Source organism: Camelus dromedarius, chromosome 16 (assembly GCF_036321535.1).
Source record: "Camelus dromedarius isolate mCamDro1 chromosome 16, mCamDro1.pat, whole genome shotgun sequence".
Classification (NCBI taxonomy): domain Eukaryota; kingdom Metazoa; phylum Chordata; class Mammalia; order Artiodactyla; family Camelidae; genus Camelus; species Camelus dromedarius.
In genome coordinates this window covers 51,994,649-52,014,758 of record NC_087451.1, presented here as the reverse complement: position 1 = coordinate 52,014,758, position 20,110 = coordinate 51,994,649, and the positions used below count along the sequence as shown (strand labels likewise).

Here is a 20,110-nt window from a genome sequence, read left to right as displayed (position 1 = left end):
GCCACTGTGAACAGCTTCAACAGCCAGCCTTCCCTTCACTCCTTAAGCACTAGGGGAGTTACAGTGGCTGGGGGTGGGTGGGAGGACAGAGAGAACGCCAAGATAGTTCATTTATTTTATTTTTTTTAAAAAAAGAAAAGCTGCTTTTTAAAGAAGGGGGGAAAAAAAGACAACAAAACCAGCACCCAGATCTGAAAGATCTATGTGAACCTCAGGAGAAACTGAGTTCACTGGTGATGCCCACAGCAACTAACTCTCGCTGGGAAGAGACCATGCACGGTTGGTGGGTTTTGGAAGCTGCGCAGCTTGGAGAAGGAAGACTGTCCCCACCTCCTGCTGTCCTATGTCTGCCTGCCCAGCCGGCGCCCAGTCCAGGAGTAGCGTGGTGGGGTAGGGTATGGCGTGAGGGAGGGGGAGGCAGCAGTCCTAGCAGGGGGCTACCAGTCTCCGTTTCCGGATACATGCCCAAATCCACTCCGGGGAGACCTGCTGGGCCTCGGGGTTCTTGTCCCTGCTACCCAGCACATGTGTGGCTGAGGCCATGTCAAATTCCTGCACCAGGTCCCCATCGAATGCCACAAAGTAGCGTCTCAGACGACTGAAGTCTGGAGTGGAAGGCGGCAGGTAGAGCCGCACCCCAGTGAAGATGTCCAGCAGCACCTGCAAATGTACAGTGGTCATGGTGGGGCTGGACTGTGCTGGGGCAGATGGTTCTCCACCCAGAGGAGCGAAGAGCGGAGAAGGAGGTTAGAACGAGATCCAGAGAGAGGGAGCCTAGGGGTCAGGTCACGCGGGGAAAGAGTTTACTGGAGAAAAGGTGAAGGCGTCAAAACCCCCATCCTCTAGCTACTCCAGATTGCACAGGACTACACAGCTTTCCATCCTTGCCTAGGGGAAAAAGAAGGAAGGGGGGAGGGGACGGGGCCTAACACTGGGGACCTAGAAAATGGAAAAGTACATGTCTCTAAGGACCATCTAGTGGCTGGTGGGCAGGGTCAGTGGCACTCAGACGCAGGGATGTTGCTGAATCGAGCAGTCCACTGTGCACCAGCTGGACCGAGGGGCCAGGACCGCTGCTGGGACTGTGCGCGGATTTGAGGGCTGCAGGTAGGGAGAAGATGGTAAGGCCCCACAGGTCCTCTGGGGACTAGGTTCAGGGCCTGAGTTCCCAGACCCTGGTGCTTACTCTCGGTGGGGGTGGCACAATCACCGTGCAGTGACCAAATGTTGACTTGACTATCTGCTTTGGGCCCTCAGCTCCTCCAGGGTTGAGCCGAGTTACTGGCCTCCACAGGTGCTCGACACCTGTTGTCAAACCAAAGACTGACGAGGGAGTACGAGAGCGGAAAGGACGGCCACCAAGCCAGTGCCTTCCCCTCCTCGCCTGCTGGCCAGGTTCACAAACTCACACTGCTGCGCCCCCACACCCAGACGGCTTTCTCCCCTTTAATGTCAATTGTGACTTGGGGGCGGCAGCAGAGGGGTCCCTGCAGCCTCTCCGCTAGGTTGGCTGTTCTATCTCCTGCCTGCGGGCACGGCTCTCCTTCCTCTCTGCTGGCTGGCTGGCCGCCTCTGCAAGGCAACAAGAGGGCACGGGGTGGAGCTGCGTCCCGGCCAGCCCAGCCCACAGCCACGAGCGCCTGCACGAGGGCAGGGGGCTGGGTTGGCAGTTAGTCCTGGTAACACCTTTGCTCATCTCTCAGAGTTCCAAGTGCAGAGAGTTGGGAACACCAGGCCCCCTGGGCGCACTGCTACCCTCACCTTTGCTTGGCACGGGGTCTCATCGGGGGCCTTCCGCTTCTCTCCCACTTTCACAGGGGAAGGCTTTGCAGCCAGCTTGGTGCCTGCAGGAGAGAGCTCGGGATGAGAACTAAGAGAGCAGGGGAGCTGATGATAGTCTCTGAAGTCAGGGCAGCAAAGAGAAGGGCCAGGCCCTTCCGCTCTGAGCATGGGTGAGTCGGGGGGAAGGGGTGTAAGCTGAGCCTTAGTTCAGAGGTGGCTTATCCCCTGATCAGATGGGCGCTCCCTGCGTCCCGTCATTCAGATTTACAGCGCAGGAGGCGCCCAGCAGAAGAGCTTCTGGCCCATGGCTGGACACAACCCCGTCCTCACAGCCGCTCTTCATCACCCCGGCCCCCCTCCTCCTTACCGCCTCTACCGTCGGAGCCACTCAGCTTCTCTCCTGCCTTCTTGGCACTGGCCGAGGGCCGCTTGGGGGAGGCCCTCGGAGCCTTGTGAGAGACAGCTGGCCCCGAGGTGCCCTCATTCTCTCCGCTGCTGCCCCCTGTGGTGGAGCTCCCCTCATCTCCGGCCACTAGGGTGAAGGCCGCCCGCTCCTTGGACAGCTGGTACAGTTCCTGAGAAGGAGGGAGAAGGTCGGGTGTGTCACTCCCTTCCCAGCCACTGGCCTCAGGCAGTCTGCGTGGTAGGTCTCAGGAGCATGTGGCTGAAGAACAAAGGGGAGAGAGACGCAGCAGGGAAAAGTGGCGGCTTCCTTGGTATTTTTCTAAACTCTGGCCCTGCTTCTGGAATAATCGGCACAGATCACTGTTCTCTGCTCCCCAGTTCTTATCAACAAGTAGAGACCGTGGCCTGGGGCCAGGTCCCCCACAGGAGGCGGAGGCGGAGGCAAGAGCTCTCCCTCTCCAGGACCCAGGGCTGCTCAGTGGGCCCAGTGAAGGCAGGGCTGTCTACTCGGGGCAGAGGCTCAGTGCTGCTGCTCCTGGCCCCCAACAGTTCAGTCTCCCTTTCTAATAGCTGCCCTCCTTGCCTGTCTTGGTGAATGGGAGAGAGGAGAAGACAGAGAACACATGAGGCCAGGTGCCCAAGGTTCCCAGGCTGGGGCGGCGGGGAGGACGGCACACACGCAGCCTAGGAGCTGGCACCTTGAGTTGGGGGAGGTTAGTGGCAGACTTCCAGTCCTTATCATCACGGATTCGGGTGCAGCGAGGGAATCGGATGGAGATCCCGTCGGCTGTGTGAGCCTCAGATTTGGAGAATTCAGCCCCTGTGATCTCCCACACGGCAGCTTTCTGTCAGGAGTAAGTCAGGTCACTCAGAGGTTAAGAAGACAAAACCAAGAAAGCAGTGGCTCACAGGTGAGAGATGGGTTCGAGTCCCACTGATGATGCTGACACTGTGTGACCTTAGGGAAGTCCCCTTTCTTGACTGGGCCCCAGCTTCTCTTGTCAGTGCAGGAAGGGACTAGGCCAGGTCACTTCTAGAGCAGACCCTGTGACTGGAGAATGGGTAGTCCCTTCCTCTCTCTACTGAGAGTTCCCTCAGTGTTGACTGGTCATCCCTTGCCTGTCACTTGGCTAAACAGTCCAGATCCCCATCCCTGGGTGGACTGCCAGTGAGACTGAACTGACGTCTTGGTGGCAATAGAAAATGTACACACTCAATTTTACTGGGCTGGAGGACCCCAGGCCACTGGGCTAATACCTTTGGGTCTGGGACGATGAAATCAGGGTAGTAGATCTTATTGATTTTCAGCCAGTTGGGTATCTTGCTGGGATCCTGGAGGAGAAAAGATGCCATCCTGGGCTGTTGCCAAAGCAAGACTTAAAGCCCTTCTTAGTCACGAGCTCGTCAGAAGAGGTGACTTATCACAGAAGGCTGACCCGCACCCCGTGGGATCCTCCCTGCCCAGATGGTGTGGCCTAGAGGGCATGCAGGCCAGTTTCCACAAGGTAGGTGCTCAGAGATTGGAGGGCCTAATACTGCTCCTCTGGCCAACCAGCAAGCTCTCCTCTCTGCTGAGACAGATAACTGAAACCTGCAGCCCACCAGGCACAGCCTGTCTCAGCCGTGCTGGCCAGTCCAGGGGCCAGGCCCCCGGTCCCTTCCTCACCTTGCTGATCTTCACCATGTCCAGTTCCTTCTGCAGCCGGGCAAGTGTCGCGTCGTCGTGGCCTCCTGCACACTTGGTGACTGTGCACCACTTCTGGCTGCTCGGGTCATAGCAGCCCATGAGGAAGATGGACATCATGCCACCTGAGGGGAGGATGGGCTAAGCTGTGGGTGGAGGGAGCCTTCTCTGCCAGCCCCACGAGCCCTGAGAGAGGCAGTCTGCTGGAGAGGAAAGGGCCTGGGCCTTGGCATCAGAGTGCCAGAGTTCACCTCTTACTAGCTGTGTTAAGTTCCACCTCTATGAGCCCCAGTTTCCTCTTCAGCAAATTAGGAATAATCACACATAATGCTGGGCTTTGGCGGAGTAAAAGGAATTAAATAGTGCCTGGCACACAGAAGAATGCCTACAAGCCGCAGTTCCTCAGACCCCAGCTTCCCCTCCAATCAGGAAATTAAGATCTTCCCTGAGGAGCAAGCTGCCAGGCCCTGAAGAAACAGTTGGTGAGAAGCTTCTTTGAGCCAGGCCAGCAAAGGGCATTCTTGCCTGATCTCCCCCCGCCCAGGTCTGCAGCTCTCAATGTCCCTGCCTGAGGTAACGTGGGTGCCCTTGAGGCCCCTGATCCCGGAACTTTGGAAGCCATGACTGGTCGTGCTAGCTGATCAACCTAGGAAAAAGGCAGCCTAGACCTTGATAGTGCCTTTCAAGGAGGTACCATCCCAGGGGCCAGAGGCCACCCTGACCTTTGCTCCCTTGCCCATAGAAGGCCCCAAGGACCACCAGGTCAGCTGTGTCAGCCATGGCCCCCTCGTTCAAGTAGTCTTTCTTCACTTTCAGCCAATGACGCTTTCCAGGCTCATACGTGCCCTGAGGGGAAGCACGAGAGAGACCACAAACTAGAATGAGTGGAAGCTCCACGAGGGTCGGCTTTCCCCAGCCCACCCACCCATGAGGGAGGAGGACATACTGGGTCTGTCACAGGGCCCAGCCCACTCTGCTCCACCCACTACAGGAGACACACACAAACCCATCCTCTCGATCCAGAACCCTGGAAAGGCGCCCCCTCGGCACCCATCCCCAAGCACTTCAGACCACCACCACCACCTCCTGGCCAGGGCTGGAAAGGCTCGGGGGAGGGCTGAGTCTGCAGGAGAAAGCAAAGGATGTGATGTCTTACCCTCACGTCTTTCAGCACCAGCCCTTCCAGACCCTCTTGGATCACCCGATTGATCATGTCGGCCAAGTCTGAAGCTTTCTGAGGGATAACAGGAGAGACTCTGAGGTTGGTGTGGGAACAGAGAAAGGCTGTGGGATGAAGCAGAGGTGGTTCCTTTCCACACAATAGCAGAGTGCCCGCTGCAAACACTCTGACTTGAACATAAGGAACAAAGGGCTTGCAAGCAGGGACCAACCAGAGAGCTGCTGCGGCTCTGAGATCCTGGGAGCCCACCTGAGATGAGTGTTTCAGGCCCTGCCCTCCTAGGTGGGGACGAGCACAGGCAGATCTTGTCTTACTGTAAGTTTTGCTTTCGTGCACTTTGCAGATATTGGTTTTCTTTTTTACAATGGTTGTGGCAGCCCTGTGTTGTCAGCACATGGTTAGTATTTTTTAGCAGTATTTTTAATTAAGGTTATGTACTTTTTTTTCCCTAAAGACATAATGCTTATTGTACACTTAATAGACTACAATATAGTGTCCACATAACTTTTCTATGCACTAGGGAAAAACTCACTTGCCTTATTTTATTGTGATATTGCTTTATTGTGGTGGTCTGGAACCTATCCCACAATATCTCGAGGTATGACTATATAATCAGCCTCCCTCGTGAGAAAATAATCAGGACTCATTTACCCAGTCACATCTGACCCAAGGGGTTCTCTGCCCTGCTTTCAAACCCCTCAGTGGGGAGGGCATAGCTCAGTGGTAGAGCACATGCTTAGCACGCATGAGCTCCTGGGTCCAATCCCCAGTACCTCCATTAAAAAAAAATTTTTTTTTAAATATATATACAAAGCTCTAGGGCACTGCCTAGGGTGGGGTCTTTGCTCACCGTGACTTGCTTCATTTCTGAGAACATGATCCGGTTGGGAATTTCAACCATGTTATCATGAAGAAACTTCCGCCGCTCGCACAGAGGCCTGGGGGGACAGGAGAGCTGAGGGCAGGCTAGGACCCTCCCATCCCCTTGAGTTCTGAGGAGGGGAGGGGCACAGCGATAGACTGCAGCTTCCCAACAGGGTCTGCCATGGCTTAAAGCCCCCGTGTCCTGTAATAAGTCTGCTCGTCCCAGGTGACAAGGGCTCCACGGGACGAAAGGTGGGCAGCTGTGGGCCAAAGCACAGAGCCACTTCATTATTGTAATTCCCGTTTCTACTTCATCAGCCCAAACGGACAGTATACATTCTGGTCCCACTTGAAAACTGACTCCGATTCTCATTTTCTGTGCCTTGCCTCACCCCTGGCCAAAGGCGGGCTGGTGACAGGCTCAAGACCTGAAGCCCAAGCCCCCCAGCTCCTACCCACAGTTCTTTCTCCCTGCTGTCTCCTTCCCCCCCACACTCAGGGATGTGGGCCGGTGTAGGGGCGGGGGCAGGGACACATTCCTAAGTGAGGAAGGGGCCAAAATGGCTTCTCAGGCCCAAGAACTGGATGCAGCTAAGACTGCTAGTTCTAAGATGGTCCTAAGCACAGAACCCCAACAATCACAAGCTTCCTGTTGTCAGCCTCTTCCAAAAACAGAACCTCCGAGCTGAAAACCGTCTGCCTTATGGACTGTAGGTAATGGTGGAGAGATCAACTGAAACCCCACTGTGCTCACAGTCTGTATCTCATCAATAGTCCATTTTGCTGTAGCAGAGAAATTTCTATAGGTGGCTGCGTTTCCTCTGTGGCTTAAGTTTTCAGAGCTGAGATCTAGTCAACACATCGGCTCTTCCTACCACTGATGGGGACTGTGTAGCAACTATGCTCCCTCTCAGCTCCCTCCTGCTACAGCTCCTAGGCACAAAGAGGCACATGCTCCAGCCCCCTCTCCCTCCCTTCCAATCTGAAGCCCCCATCTCCCCACCCAGGAATCAAAAATAGATCCCTCACCTATCCATCAAGCTGACATCATTGAAGAAGATACAATCAAAAACAAACAGGCAGACATTAGCATCCTGGAAGGCAGCTTTCTGTAAGGGAAAATGAAGTAGTAGGTACACGAGGGACAAAAATAAGAGTGCATGAAAAATGGGGTGTCCCAGTCCACTTCCGGAGATCCTCTGAAGCACCTGATACAAAAGTCCTGTTTATGCTGTGAAGCCCCTGGGCCATAAAGGCACCTGGCACATGGTCCTGAATGGGGACCGACTCAACTGTAAGTTGCCACTACTAGCTCTTTTTTATGCAAAACACAAAAACAAAACATCTAAACTCAGGGCTAAATTCAGAAACAGTTCAGGGAAGAAGATCAGCTTGACCCAAAGTAAGTGGTAACATTCCTCTCCACTCAGACCTCCAGCACGCACACACCCACACATGCACACACTCGTTTGCACATCTAGCCCTGAGCCGGTACCTTGTGCACTCCCAGAGTCCCAAAGGGCAGTGGTTTGCCTGTCTTGTTGTCGATCAGGAGCACCTCAGAGTCCAAGATCATGCTGTGGCCCCCAGGGAAAGCCTGGGGGATGTAGTCCTTAAAGTGGGCCACCTGGAGGCAGAAGGGTCACTCAGGCGAGGCAGCTGAGCCACAAAAAGCAAAAGCCAGGCCCCAGAAAAAACACCAACACGTGCAAAATAGACCTAGGCCTCGGCAGCCACCTACTCAGGAGGAATCAGCTATGCTTCAGGACCTCTGCCCAGAACTAGGAAGAGGTCAGCCCATGTTGAGGTCACTTTCTATGGGCTGCACAGCAGAGTTTGCAGGAAAAAGAAAGAAACTGAGAGTGAGAATGAGGGGGAGAAAGTGGGGTAGACAAACACGGAAAGGGGGGAGGAAAAGTGGGAGGCAGAGATTTGAGTGGGACAGCAGAGCGGCTGGAAAGGAGGAAATGAACCCCTTTAGGAGCAGCAAGGAAACGTGAGAAGGGGCATCTCTGAGTGGGAGCTCTGAACCTGGAGAAGAAAAGATGTTTGGAATTGGATTTTTTCCTGTTAAAGGCGGAGTGCTAGTGTTTGACAGTCCTAGACAGGAAGAGGTTCCACTGTAACCCACAGTGGCCCCTGCTGAGTGAGGCCACCAAGGAGGTCCAGAGAGAATGACTGTGGTCCATTCCTCCCCCAGGCAGGGCAATTAGGCCCTCACTGCCTCTGACGCTTGGACAGGGAAGGCCTGCACATCCCACTCTGCTTCCACGCTCAACCCAGCCCTTCAAGAACCAAAGCACAGGGAGACAGGGACGAATGAATAAAACTAAGTAAAAGAGAAGGGAAAGGGCTCATACGCTGGAAAGGTGTGCTCAAACTCCTTCCTGAGGAGCCGGAGATGCCCCCTGAACAAGCTCACCGGGAGCTCTTCCTCAGCAGTCTGACCATGAGCCTTCCCCACGGAGCACGTGAGCCCGCACTGATGCTCGCGGGGAGGTTGTGCTCAGCTCTCTGACTGCCTGGTGCTCCAGCGGGCAGGCGAAGCTGGGGCAAGGAGGTGAGCCCCACACCACGTCCCCTCCCCCGGGGCTCTGAGAATCAGAGTCTGAGCTAGGAAAGAAGGGGGAGCAAGGACAGGAGGGTCATCTACTCCCAAGCTGCTGCAGCCAGATGTTCCTGCCACTTTTCTCTGGACACACCCCCAAAGGCTCCCAGACACCCTGGGAGCTGAAAAGGGCTGAGGGGTGAGGTTCTCAATGTCCCTTGATTAAGGGCAGGAGTCTGGGCTCCCAGAAGTCCCTATGGGATTGTGTTTACATCTGAATGTAAGCTTCTGGAAGGGCAGAACTCCTGTCCATTTCTTTTTACTACTGTACATCCACTAGCTAGAACAGTGCCCAGCACAGACGAAGCCGCTGATAACTACTTGTTGAATAAATTAATGAGAGCTCAACAGTCCTTTGTACCTGAGCTGTGACTTAGCTCGGAAGGAACACGTAGGACATGGAAACACAGAAGACAAGCCCTGCACATCACTGACCAGCTGAGCTTGCTGTCCGGGCATCACTGCCCCCGGGGCTCTGTGCTGACTGACTGTCTGTGCTCTTTGGCTGTCCCTACTTAGCAGCCCTGCATTACTGGAAGGCTTCAAAAATGAATACATGAATTCATTCAACAAACAGTAAACAGACCCCTATGCTGCACCAGGGCTGGAATGGCTATGGAACACTGGCTTTGAGATTCTTAAGTGCAAGATGGGTAAGAGTCCCAGGGGACGGAAGGAACCTATACCTTGTGCGGCAGGACGGGCTTGAGGCTGCGACTGAAGTAGCTGAAGTGGTCCCCGTTCTTGTGCACCTGGACTCGTTCCCCGTCATACTTGATCTCAGAGAACATGCCATTCGGACACTTCTTCATCGCATACTCGATGGACTTGCAGGCCTCGGCCTTAGGGTAGGGGATGAAAAGCCTGGTGACTTACAGGTGCTCTTCCAACGAGGTGATGCTCAGCAAGGAGAGCCGAGAGCCCAGGTCCCAGGGGCTGAAGGCCAGAGCACCCTCGCAGGGCAGGCCGCTGAACAGGGGGTGGGAACAGAAAGGCTGGACAGTGCCACACTCTGACTATAAAAGCATCACTGCAGTTGACGTAGGAGCTTGCATACTGAGGAATATACGAATGCAGTTCACTGTAGAGCTAATACAATTCCACTGAAACACTTTATTTTCTTCTCAGTAATTTAAGGTCTCGCAGGGCCTCTGGCTTTTCACTAAACACATCGGTTATCTCAGCACAGGAGGTACGTAGAGGCTAAGGTTAAAGAGTGCAGGTGGCAGTGAGGCTGGCAGGGTCGCAGTGATTAGGGACCCCTGGGACAGGACATGACACAGGAGCGATTATTCACTTACCTGTGCCACCGATTCAAACAACGACTAGCATTTTGGGGTACTTCTACATGTCAGATCATACACATAATTTCATTTCACTGATGACGTCATATGTGATAAATATGGCTGTTTTCACTTTATGGATGAGAAAACTGAAGCTCACAGGGGTTAACTGCTCACTTAAGATTACACAGCCAGTAAAGGGCAGGAATGAGATGTGAATCTAGGCCCAACTCCAAAGCCTGTGCGGTTGACCAGTAAGCTGTATGACCCAGGCCACTCTTCAGACGATGGGCTGTGGAGCAGATCCCAGAAAAAAATTCTTATGAAAGCCAAGAAAGGCCACGAATGGAGGTGACCACTCCTGTCCCGTGGGTGGAGAGCTCATTATTTTGGTGCTGGCTGTCTCACATTCCTAAGAATACTTCTCTGTCCCAAACACAGAACTCTAGACCGAGGCTTCAGGAAAACACACAAGACAGTTCCATAAAAAGCACCGCACTCCGCTGAGACAATGCAGAGGGCCTCATGCAGGCATGGCAGCAGACTCGGAGGGCCCTGCTGCACAGGAAAACCCATATCAGAAAGGAAATTCCATTTCTCATGAAATGAGCAGAGGCCCAAGAAGAGCTGGGCATCATTCCTTTCCGGAAAAAAAGGAGGCCCAAGTCACCCAGTCATAGGAAGCCTGGCTCTGCGACCAACTCTCAGAGCTACTTCGGGGCAAGTCACTGAACCTCAGAAGTTACTTAATACAACCACCTGACTTCAGGAAAGATGACAGATGAACCATGCTGGGAAGATACTTCAGACATCATTCACACAAGAAAACTAAAGACCAAGAGAGACTGAAGTAAACCACGTAAGATTCTATAGCTCATGGTGGCAGAGCCGGGTCTGGGTCTCAGGCCTTTCCACCAGGTCATGCTGTCTCCTCCTTTGCCTTTACTCCCCCATTGAGAGACACACTCCAAATCACTGCTCTTCCTTCCCCAAACTCCTGTGGCCACTGTGCATGGGCCATCAACATCTACCCTATCAGATCTCACAGGGAAGGACAGTAACCTGGGAGAGGAGCAGAAAGCAGGGCCAGAGCAGCGCCCTTACCAGCATGGGCTGCACCGGGGTCATCAGTGAGGCCTGGACACTCAGAGCTCGTCTCTGGCCTGGCTCCTTCTCCACCTCCTGCTCGTTGCGGAGCACCCGCTCCACCACATCCTGCAGGTTGCGCGAGGCTTTGAAGGCTTCATAGGCATTAGGGTCGAGGGCATCTAACCTGCCAAGGTGGACAAGAGCAAGGAAATAAAAACCATTGCCTTTGACCTTATTGCTTTAGACAGCTGTCTGTCCTCGGAGAGGAGGGATCCTAATATATGGGGAAGGGGTTATGTTCTATCGTCTTAAGCCTTGTACAGGAGAAAAAGCTCTTGGAGATCTCAGCTCTTTTGAGACACTGTGCTACATGGATGCTACCCTGGCAAAGAGGGGCTGGAGTGGGCAAGTGACTCATACCATACATACTGAACATCTTCCATACTTTGTGAGAACAGTACTGTTATCTCCACTTTACATATAAGAAAAATTGAGGCTGAGCGAGCTCAAGTGATGGGTCCCAAAGGAAGGAAGAAGGTAGAATCAGGATTCAAATCCCAATCAGGACTCCAAAGTCCTGACACCAGCTGGCAACAAAGTGGGCAGCTTCAGCCGCCAAGAGGAGCCAGTACTTACACATGTTTTGCACCTGAGTTCATCTTCAGATCATGCTTGATCAACCTGATGATGCACTTAAGGTCATTGGCTGTACACCTAGAGGGATGATTTAGTTTGGTCTCTGAAGAGCTCTGGACTTCCAAACCTTCCTTCCCTAGTGGTTCCACCTCCCCCAGCCCATCCCCACTGGGCAGTGCCCCTACCTGGAGGCGATGTCCTGAAGGGCCTGTTGTTGCTCATCCTCCTTGGTGAGCTTGGAGAGTCGCAGGAGGAATTCGTCCACCTCCTGGATGGTAAGGAGGCTCTTGGCAGCTGGGGGGAAAGACTTGCTCTGCTCAAAGAAGACTCTGATTGTCTCTGACACGTCACCCTGTCTCCAAAAACCAAAATGCCACTGCAGCAACCCCAGAGTGGCCAAGCGTATCCTCCCAGCCCCCAGGACTAAAGGTGAATCAGAGATTTCAATCATCACTCTTGCCCCCAACTCACACATACTGACCTCACTTCTTACAGAATCTATCCCACCCACAGTTCCTGGAAAGGGCACCTCCATCCACCATAGGATCTGGCCACCTGCCTTAGTTGAGAAGTGACACAAGAACAAATCCAGGGCTGAATCAATTTGAGTCCTGTTAGAATCTGAACTAAGAGACAGATGCGGTCATCAGATAACGGGGGTGCTTGGATAGAAACTTTCCATAGTGCCAAGGCTGGAATCATGAACAAACCAAACAGAATGGTAAGCCCCAGTGATGGGGGGAAAAAAGCCAGAAAAAAATAGGGTGTAGGACAAGAGCCCTGGAGAAACAGTGGGAAGTCTCAGATCCAGCCCCTTGAGGTCTGGGCCTCTCAGGCTCAACAGTGGTACGAGCTCAATCCTCAGAACCTTGTGGAACTAACAACTCGAGCCTCTCCTTCAGCTCCTCTCATAATAAAAGCTTGCTCAAGTGGGTTTCGGTTTCCTAAAACAGTAAGTACCCCAACCAGAAAAGAGAGGGTACAAGTGCCTGGCTCAGCAGAACCCACCTGGAATCCACCTACCCTCCCCTTCCTCTGACCTGCTCTAGGTCTCGTGCCATATCATCTGAGTTGCAATTAAAAATGCGGCTGAAAAGCTTCACAATCTGCTTGTCATTCAAGTTGTAAACACTCTTAATAACACCCGGCAGCAACAGCTTCACTGTTAGGTACACGTCACCGTGGAAACCATCTGGAGGAGACAGAAGAAAAAACGCTTCTTGAGAAATGGACCTTAAACAAATACATAAACTCAAGGAACCAAAAGAGATGTCTGCATTGCTGCCCTTGCTGCCACGGAACCACAGGGCACTGCGTGCATTTCTGTACGGCAGCAGGGGCACAGCATTAGCTGGCTATTCATGTATCTGCCTCCCTTTTTGCTCCTGGATAAACTCCTGCAGGGCACAGTCATGACTTTTACTTCAGTGTTCCGAGTGATGAGCACATTACAGATGCTCAATGATCATTTGTTAGTGGATGAAAGAAACAGAACTGGAAAATTCCATTCCAAGCTGTGCAAGTGGTTCACAAAAACCTAATCAAACATGCAGGATAGTGAAATTTTCCTCCTGGTCAAACAGGGTAGGTTCTTCTGGTCTCCTGGGGGGCAGAATAAGAAAGATGCCAATGTGCTTTGAGCAGAACTGGCTATATGTTCTGCAGGTCCCAATACAAAATGAAAACATGGGCTCTTTGTTCAAAAGCATTAAGAATTTAAAGACAGCAACAACAAGAGCATTAAACCAAGCATGGGGCCCCACGCAACTACAGAGTTCACATGCTCATGAAGCCAGCCATGACTTTGAGCTCTTTAGAGGAAAAGCCCACCCAGGACGCTTGAGGCCCCACCTCCTGCTGAGCCTTTCTGAAGGAAGTCCTGAATGATCTGGGTCTTCGTGTTGTAGCTAGGATTTTCAGCCACCATGGCACACAACTTCCGAAACTCGCGTAGCAGACAATCCTTGTGCTTGGGGTCACATTTGCTGGAGGACAGACTTGTCTTAGGGGCAGGGCTTGAGCGGGCTTCCCCAGAGTTGTTGGGCTTGGCTGTCAGAGAAAGAAACAGCAGAGATAATTCATTTTGCCTTGTTGAGAAGGAAGAAAGGGAAACTGACAGACATGCTGCTGGTGCTCTGTATGTAGCTTCACTTAATCCCCCAAGATAGCCCCTCAGGGGTAGATATCATTATACTCCCTTCAGGGGTAAAGAAATGGAGGTCAGTAATTTCCCCAATTTCAAAGGTATTAATAGTAAAGAGAGAGCGGCCCCACACCAAACAGAGGACCAGGTGATGTGTATCTCTATACGAGTGCTTCACAGAAGAATAAGGGCTGCTCTCATGCCAAGAGTGGTCAGGATGATCTCAGAGCAACTGTCAAGCTGAACCCAGAAAAGACGGGATAAGGAAGGGGGCAGAAATCAAAGGACATGTTAATCAGTGTGCATCTACTGCTATCGCAGATTGTCGTAGCTGCAAGAAGACTTAAAGATGATCTAGTTCAATCTCTCGATGAGGAGACAAGACATTCCCAGCCCCGGAGCACCGCCACCCACCCCCATCACCACTTTCTTATTGTAGAAAGAAAGGTAGTCAATGAGCTTTCCTCCAGACACCCCAAAATAACTGCACAACTCTCGAGTGATCCTCTCTTACCTCCTTGTGACCATTTACAAAGTAAATTTCACTCCGCAAGCTTGCAGCAAAGCCATTAGCAAGCTGGCTGCTGATCTAAGTGTCTTCTTGTCTGGGCTTTGTATATTATAAATCTATCTTCATCTCCGACTGGAGTCTAAAGAGGATTTTAGGGGACAAAATCTCCAAAGCATCTTTGTTCAGCAGGTTGTAAGAACTAGAACACCTGGTTTCTCCCAAATTCCCTCCCTAGGACACGGGCCCTTCCAGAAACATGCTGCCCTCCTGTCACCTGGACTCTTCCTTATTTCCATCTTTGGCCTATCATTAAACAGAACACAAGCACACCTCAGTTTTAAAATACTAAAAAGCCCAGAGTCTGGCACTCTTTATCTCCCTCATTCCTTGTGAGCATGTGGGGTCACCGAGGTGGGTGTTGCCATTCACAGTGTTCTCATCCCACTGCCAGATAAGGCCACAGAGGTTCAGACCACGACTCAGGACTTTCGACCTCAAGCCCAGGCTTCTTTTTTTCTTCAGATTTAAAAAAAAATTTTTAATATTTATATAGATATCTTTTTGTTTGTTTTTTGGGGGGGCATAATTAGGTTTATTTGTCTAGTTATTTGATGGAGGTACTGGGGCTTGAGCCTAGGACCTTGTGCATGCAAGGCATGCACTCTACCAGTGAGCTATACACCCCACCCCAAGTCCAGGCTTCTTTCACTCACATAAAGCAACCTCCCCAAACAGCTTCTGGGGCAACATGTTTTGACTTTATTTTCTTTACCTGAGTCAGTCACAAGAATGTCTCCAAATAAAAGAGCACAGGTGTTTGAGTTAAACAGATTTCAATATAAATACTAACTTCATAATGATGCTGAACATCAGCTTTCTCATTCATAAAGTGGGCCTAATAAAAGTACCTCCCAAAATTAACTGATGAACAAATGAAACCACATGTGTAGAAGCCCCCAGCCCAAAGCTCTCTGTTCCACAAGGCCACACAGGACAACTCCCTTCTCCACTTTCATCTCTAGTTTGGGCAAATTTAGGGATGTAATTTCTCAGGGTTTTTCATTATCAAAAAACAAGGAAGTGAAGGGCAAGTTATAATAATCTGTCTGACCCAGGTAAACTACTTCAAGGAGCAAAAGTCTTGACAAAACAAACATCTTTTTGCTGCAAGAGATTAAAGTATACAAAGACATGATACATAAGCAGAGCACTGAGAATTAGTTGTTACCGCTCTGCTCAGATTGAAGCAAATTACAGTTGACCCTGAACAACATGGGTTTGAACTGCATGGGTCCACCTACATGCGGATTTTTTTCAATAGCAAATGAGCACTACGCAAACTGAGGTTGACTGAATCCATGGATGCGAAACTGAGGGCATGGTGGAACTGCAGATATGGGAACGTCGGATAAGGAAAGCAGATAAATCATATTTCGATTTTCAACTGTGCAGAGGGTTTGGAGCCCCTAACACTCATGTTGTTCAATGGTCAATTTAAGGAAGCTAGAAAGCACAAAATTTTCCCGTTACTCTGAACTGGAGTCCCAAACAGGATACCAAATTAAAAGGAGGACTGTAACAGCTAAAGTATCTAACCTATCTTACCTGAAAAGCCAGAAAATTTCCGGGGATTGGTATTGGTGACAAATGAGGCACTCTTCACTGGAGATGTCACCTGGCCAGTGGCTGTCAACTTAGCCTGGACAATGGCTTTCTTCTTTGGTGTGCCTGCTGCCTTGGAAGACAGATCTGTAGAATCCCAAAAGAAGGAAAATATCCTTCAGTGAAAGATCCTTGAAAATGCTCGCAAAGAATCTATCAGCTGTTCTTATAGCCTGGCTAGTAAGTTACTACCATGGTATTAACCCAATGCTGGCTGCTGGCTGGCAGTCTTTGTGAGTGAAGGTAGTGAGTAACAGGGCACTGGGGAGAGGGTATTCTGTGGACAAAAGACTCAATTACTCTTTACTTCCATTAGTAACTTAAATTTTCATCAACACTCTCTACCTCTTATCCTACATATATTATTCTCCAGATTTGGAGGCAGTCAGAAATCATATGTCAACAGATAAAACTTGAGGGTCTCAGCTTATGGAATTAGCCCCAATTTACACATAAACAAGAAAGTAAAATAAAGATGGATAAACAGGGCATGTTGATTTGGTATAGGAAGGAAGAATTCCAGCTGCTGAGTTATTTGAGATATGTGACAGTTTAACTCTACCTTGTATTTCTCTTCCTCTGAATGAGATAGGCCAAGAAGTAACAAAGGCTGAGGCCAATGGCCAAGGCCCAGCAGGGCAGCAGGGGACCTTGAGAAGAAAATACAGGAGTAGTTTTCCTCTCCTGGAAGTCTTTTTTCCCTCTCAAAGAACAAGGATAGATGCCCATTTTAGAGTCCTCCCATAGTGACTAGAACTAAACTTATTTGAAGATATGAATATTACTTTAAAGATGAGGACACTGAAGGTCAGAAAGGACTAACTGGATTTCTGAGTATCAGTGTAAGATTTCTAGAATGTGCACATAAGTGACTATGCATGTAAGTGGGCATACGTATGTGTCTATGCAATACGTGTGCTTTGTATATACGTACAAACATGTAGTTTCTAGTTCTGTCTGCTGAAAGGGCTTAACTGATATAGCAAAGAGAGCAAAATGTCAACAATCGGTAAATCTGAGTAAAGGGAATATGAGCATTCTCTGCACTATTTTTATTCTTGCAACTCTTCTGTGTTTGAAATTATTTCCTAGTAAAAAGTTAAAACAAGACAGATGAAAGAAATTGGGCTCTACTCTCAGCATCAGTAAGATGAGAAACCAGTATTCTCCACCCCACCTGCAATGTGCTGGCTTATCTGTTCTTTCTCATTATCTTCCAGCTCTTCCCAGCCTTCCAGCTCTGTGAGGTCCTCAATTTTTTTTGTGGTGGCCCGGGCCCGTTCCAGTTTCTCAAACATGCATTTAATGTGGTACCACTCTTTCATATCGCCCCCCGACTCTGAGAAGGGATTGGGCACCACTTTGCCGATTCGGCATACGCCCTTGACAATCTTCTCCTTGCATTTTTTGCAGCCAGCTGTGCCACGTTTGGCATAGTCCACACAGAACCGTTGCTCTGCCATCTCACAGGGGCCACTGCAGAGTCCCACATGCGACCCTGGCAAGGAAACAAGGCAGGTGGCACGTGGTCTTAGACTGCCTTCCTGGAATGACAGAACAGGCTTTTTTCTCTGGAGGAGGCGGTGTCCATGAAGATCTGTTTCTGACCACTGGCTGAACTGTCTTATGTCAGGCCGGTGATGTTCTCGGAATAGGCACAATTCTTTTCGGCTGAGTGCACGGAGAGTTGGTGGGAAGAGGATCTTAAAAGCCAAAATCATACAGCTGCGTGAAAGGGTGAGAGGCAGAAAAAGTCAGTTACAAAGGTGGAGCTAGGCTTTTAGTTTCCTCAAAGGCTGACATCCTAACACAGTCTATGCTGACCAAATACGCCCCAAAGTATGGAAGATTTATTGCCTACAGGATGAAGAGTTCCAATACAGGATAATGCAGTTTGCAAAAGGATGTTCAATTATCTAATGTACACATGTGTATCTAGTAAAGAGAGTCCAAATAACATAAAGCTTTTTCTGAGGCCATCAGCAACACCTAATTCTTAAAATGGATGATGACCCTTAATATTGTAAGATCCTTAAGTTTCTTTTTAATCAACAAAAACTACATTATGTTCATGAAATTTTTAATGTGAAGTATAAAATACATGCCATCCTCAGAAAATAATTAAGTCACTATATAGATTTGAGATTTAGTTATAAGCCCTATTTTGAAAGGCAATTAAACAGAGCCTAAAATCCGATCGCCTTTGTGACCTCGGTGCGTTACTTAACATCTCAGTTCCTCAATTTCCTCAACTGCAAAATGTGGATAATAGTCCCTAACTCAAAGGGTTGTCATTCTAAGAATAAAGCTCTTATAGTCAATGAAGCAGTTATCCTTCAAGCAGAAGCTCCCTATGTGCAATTAGCATGACTACAATTCAGTAACTTGAATCAGGGAATGCTGAAATAACTGGATAGCAAAAATCAAAGGAACTGATCAAAATGGAAACGGATTACATCCATATGGTATCCCCGCACCTTTCCGTACTCATATTTTCTAAAGTACCTTCATAGTTTTAACCTTAAACATACCGTAAGTTATTTTCAGCCTGCACACGGCTTTGTAGTGAAATTACTAGTGGAATAATGAAAAGCAGGCTTTACTCACTGGAGTGCAACACGATGCAGACGACAGCAGGTAACTGGGAATCAGATATAGGAACACAAATTGACCGCACAGTTCAGGGACTATGTTATCTTTGAGAATTCTCTTAACTCCCCTGAGTCTCAGTTGTCCTATTTCTCAAACAAGGAAAATAATACCTACCTCACGGGATGGTTGGGAAAAATTTTAAAATGAGTCCATGGATGGGCTGGAGAGGGACTCTGAACTCCCTGAAAATGGATACAAAATGTGCACATTCAGCAATGTACATTTTGGGAGGAAAAGAGGTCAAGATTTTCGTGAAACTCTCAAAGGGCTCTATAACCCCCGGAAGTGGAAGAACCACAGAGGTGAGGTTTGTGAAAGTACGACGGGCCCGTAGAGGAGCTCGGAACAAATTAGGGTTCAACACCTTCCTCCGTAGAGCGATTTACGAAGCTCACCGCGCCCCACGATGAAAGGAGCCGGCCAGAGAGCACCTCGCAGCGCCCTCCCCTCCGCAGGGCCCAGGAGGCGCTGGGCCACGAGGAGGCACAATGCGGCTCTAAAGAGCCCGTCTGGCTCAAAGCCCCCACGGCCGCTGCTCTGCATTTCGTCAAAGGGAGCCGAGGAGGAAACCGTTGAGGCCTGAATGCAGCCGCGCTGGGAAGTGAAAGCCCAGCGGCCTCTTTTCCTGGAGGGCCTTCCCCCGACGCTTTTGGGAACGGACACGGGCTACCGGCCGGGGGCGGACACCGGGGAGACGGCTGGGAAGTGAGTCCCTCGGTCGGGCCGGACGGGCCGCGAGGACACAGCCTGGGGGCTGGGGAAGGGGACGCGGTGGGAAGAGAAAGGCTCCAGAGTTCTCTCAGAAGCGCACCGACTTAGGCGAGGCGGGTGTGCAGACTCAGCCGGGGCAGGAGTAGCCCCCGCCGGGGCCCGGGTGGTGGGCGGGGGCACCCAGCCTCCCCGGCGCGCACCCGTGGGGGTCCCGGGAGCCGGGAGCCAACCCCCGTGGGCTCCCGGGGGGCCGCCACGTCACGGAGGGTGTGCCCCGGGGCTCGCGGGCGGGCGGGCGGGGGAGGCCAGGATGCTGGCTCCAGGGCCGCACCGAGCCCGGGAACCCCGGCCGCCTCTCTCCCCGCTGCCCGGCCCCGCCGCGCCGCCCCTCACCTGCCTTCCCGGGTCCGGCGCCACCTCAGGCCTCCGACCAGGCACCCACAGGCCGCGAGCAGCCACGACGGTTATAGTGCCTGTCTCTTTAAATCCGGGTCCTTGAACTGGCCGCAGCGCGCAGGCGCAGAGGTCCAGGCCCCAGCTGCGCTACGCGTCCCCGCCCCCGCCTGCCACGTGGGCTGTGGTCAGGGTCTGCGGAGGCCCAGGGTTCTGTGAGGGGCGTGGAGGTGGTTCCCGGTCTGCGATTGCCGCAGAGGAAAGCCGAGGTGCTGCGATGTGGCGGCGCCCAGAGACGCAGCCCAGTTTGAACTTCCGGGGACCCCCTCCTGACTTATTCTTAACGTTAGAGATAGTCCTTAAAGGTACTCGTAGAGAAACTATATCGTAATGAGCTTGGGGAAGGCAAAGATCGCGTTATTCAATCTATTTTTCTGTATTCCCTTTGTCTTGTGTCCCGGAAAGTACCTAGCACATAGTAAGTATTCAGTAAGTATTATTAAATTG

The 20,110-nt window shown here is 51.1% G+C and overlaps 1 protein-coding gene across 8 annotated transcripts; it reads right to left on the bottom strand.

Annotated features, from left to right (window-relative positions):
* Window positions 1–101: 101 nt before the first annotated feature.
* Window positions 102–19,735, bottom strand: LIG3 (DNA ligase 3). 8 transcript variants are annotated; one of them, XM_064495929.1, is made up of 22 exons: window positions 19,604–19,735; window positions 18,614–18,681; window positions 18,455–18,488; window positions 17,025–17,572; window positions 15,791–15,934; window positions 13,383–13,580; window positions 12,572–12,723; window positions 11,717–11,883; window positions 11,532–11,609; window positions 10,911–11,079; window positions 9,210–9,365; window positions 7,411–7,542; window positions 6,945–7,024; window positions 5,902–5,989; window positions 5,028–5,105; window positions 4,594–4,717; window positions 3,854–3,996; window positions 3,445–3,519; window positions 2,886–3,032; window positions 2,150–2,357; window positions 1,762–1,844; window positions 102–660 (listed from the first exon to the last, which is right to left on the bottom strand). In XM_064495929.1, the coding sequence occupies exons 4-22, from the start codon at window positions 17,566–17,568 to the stop codon at window positions 427–429; spliced, it is 3,000 nt and encodes a 999-aa protein (XP_064351999.1). In that variant the 5' UTR covers window positions 17,569–17,572; window positions 18,455–18,488; window positions 18,614–18,681; window positions 19,604–19,735; the 3' UTR covers window positions 102–426. The 8 variants fall into 8 exon arrangements, with proteins under 8 accessions (XP_064351999.1, XP_031324129.1, XP_064351997.1 ...); XM_031468269.2 differs by lacking the exon at window positions 18,455–18,488 and having other exon boundaries at window positions 19,604–19,729; XM_064495927.1 differs by lacking the exon at window positions 18,455–18,488 and having other exon boundaries at window positions 18,614–18,677; window positions 19,604–19,693.
* Window positions 19,736–20,110: the final 375 nt, after the last annotated feature.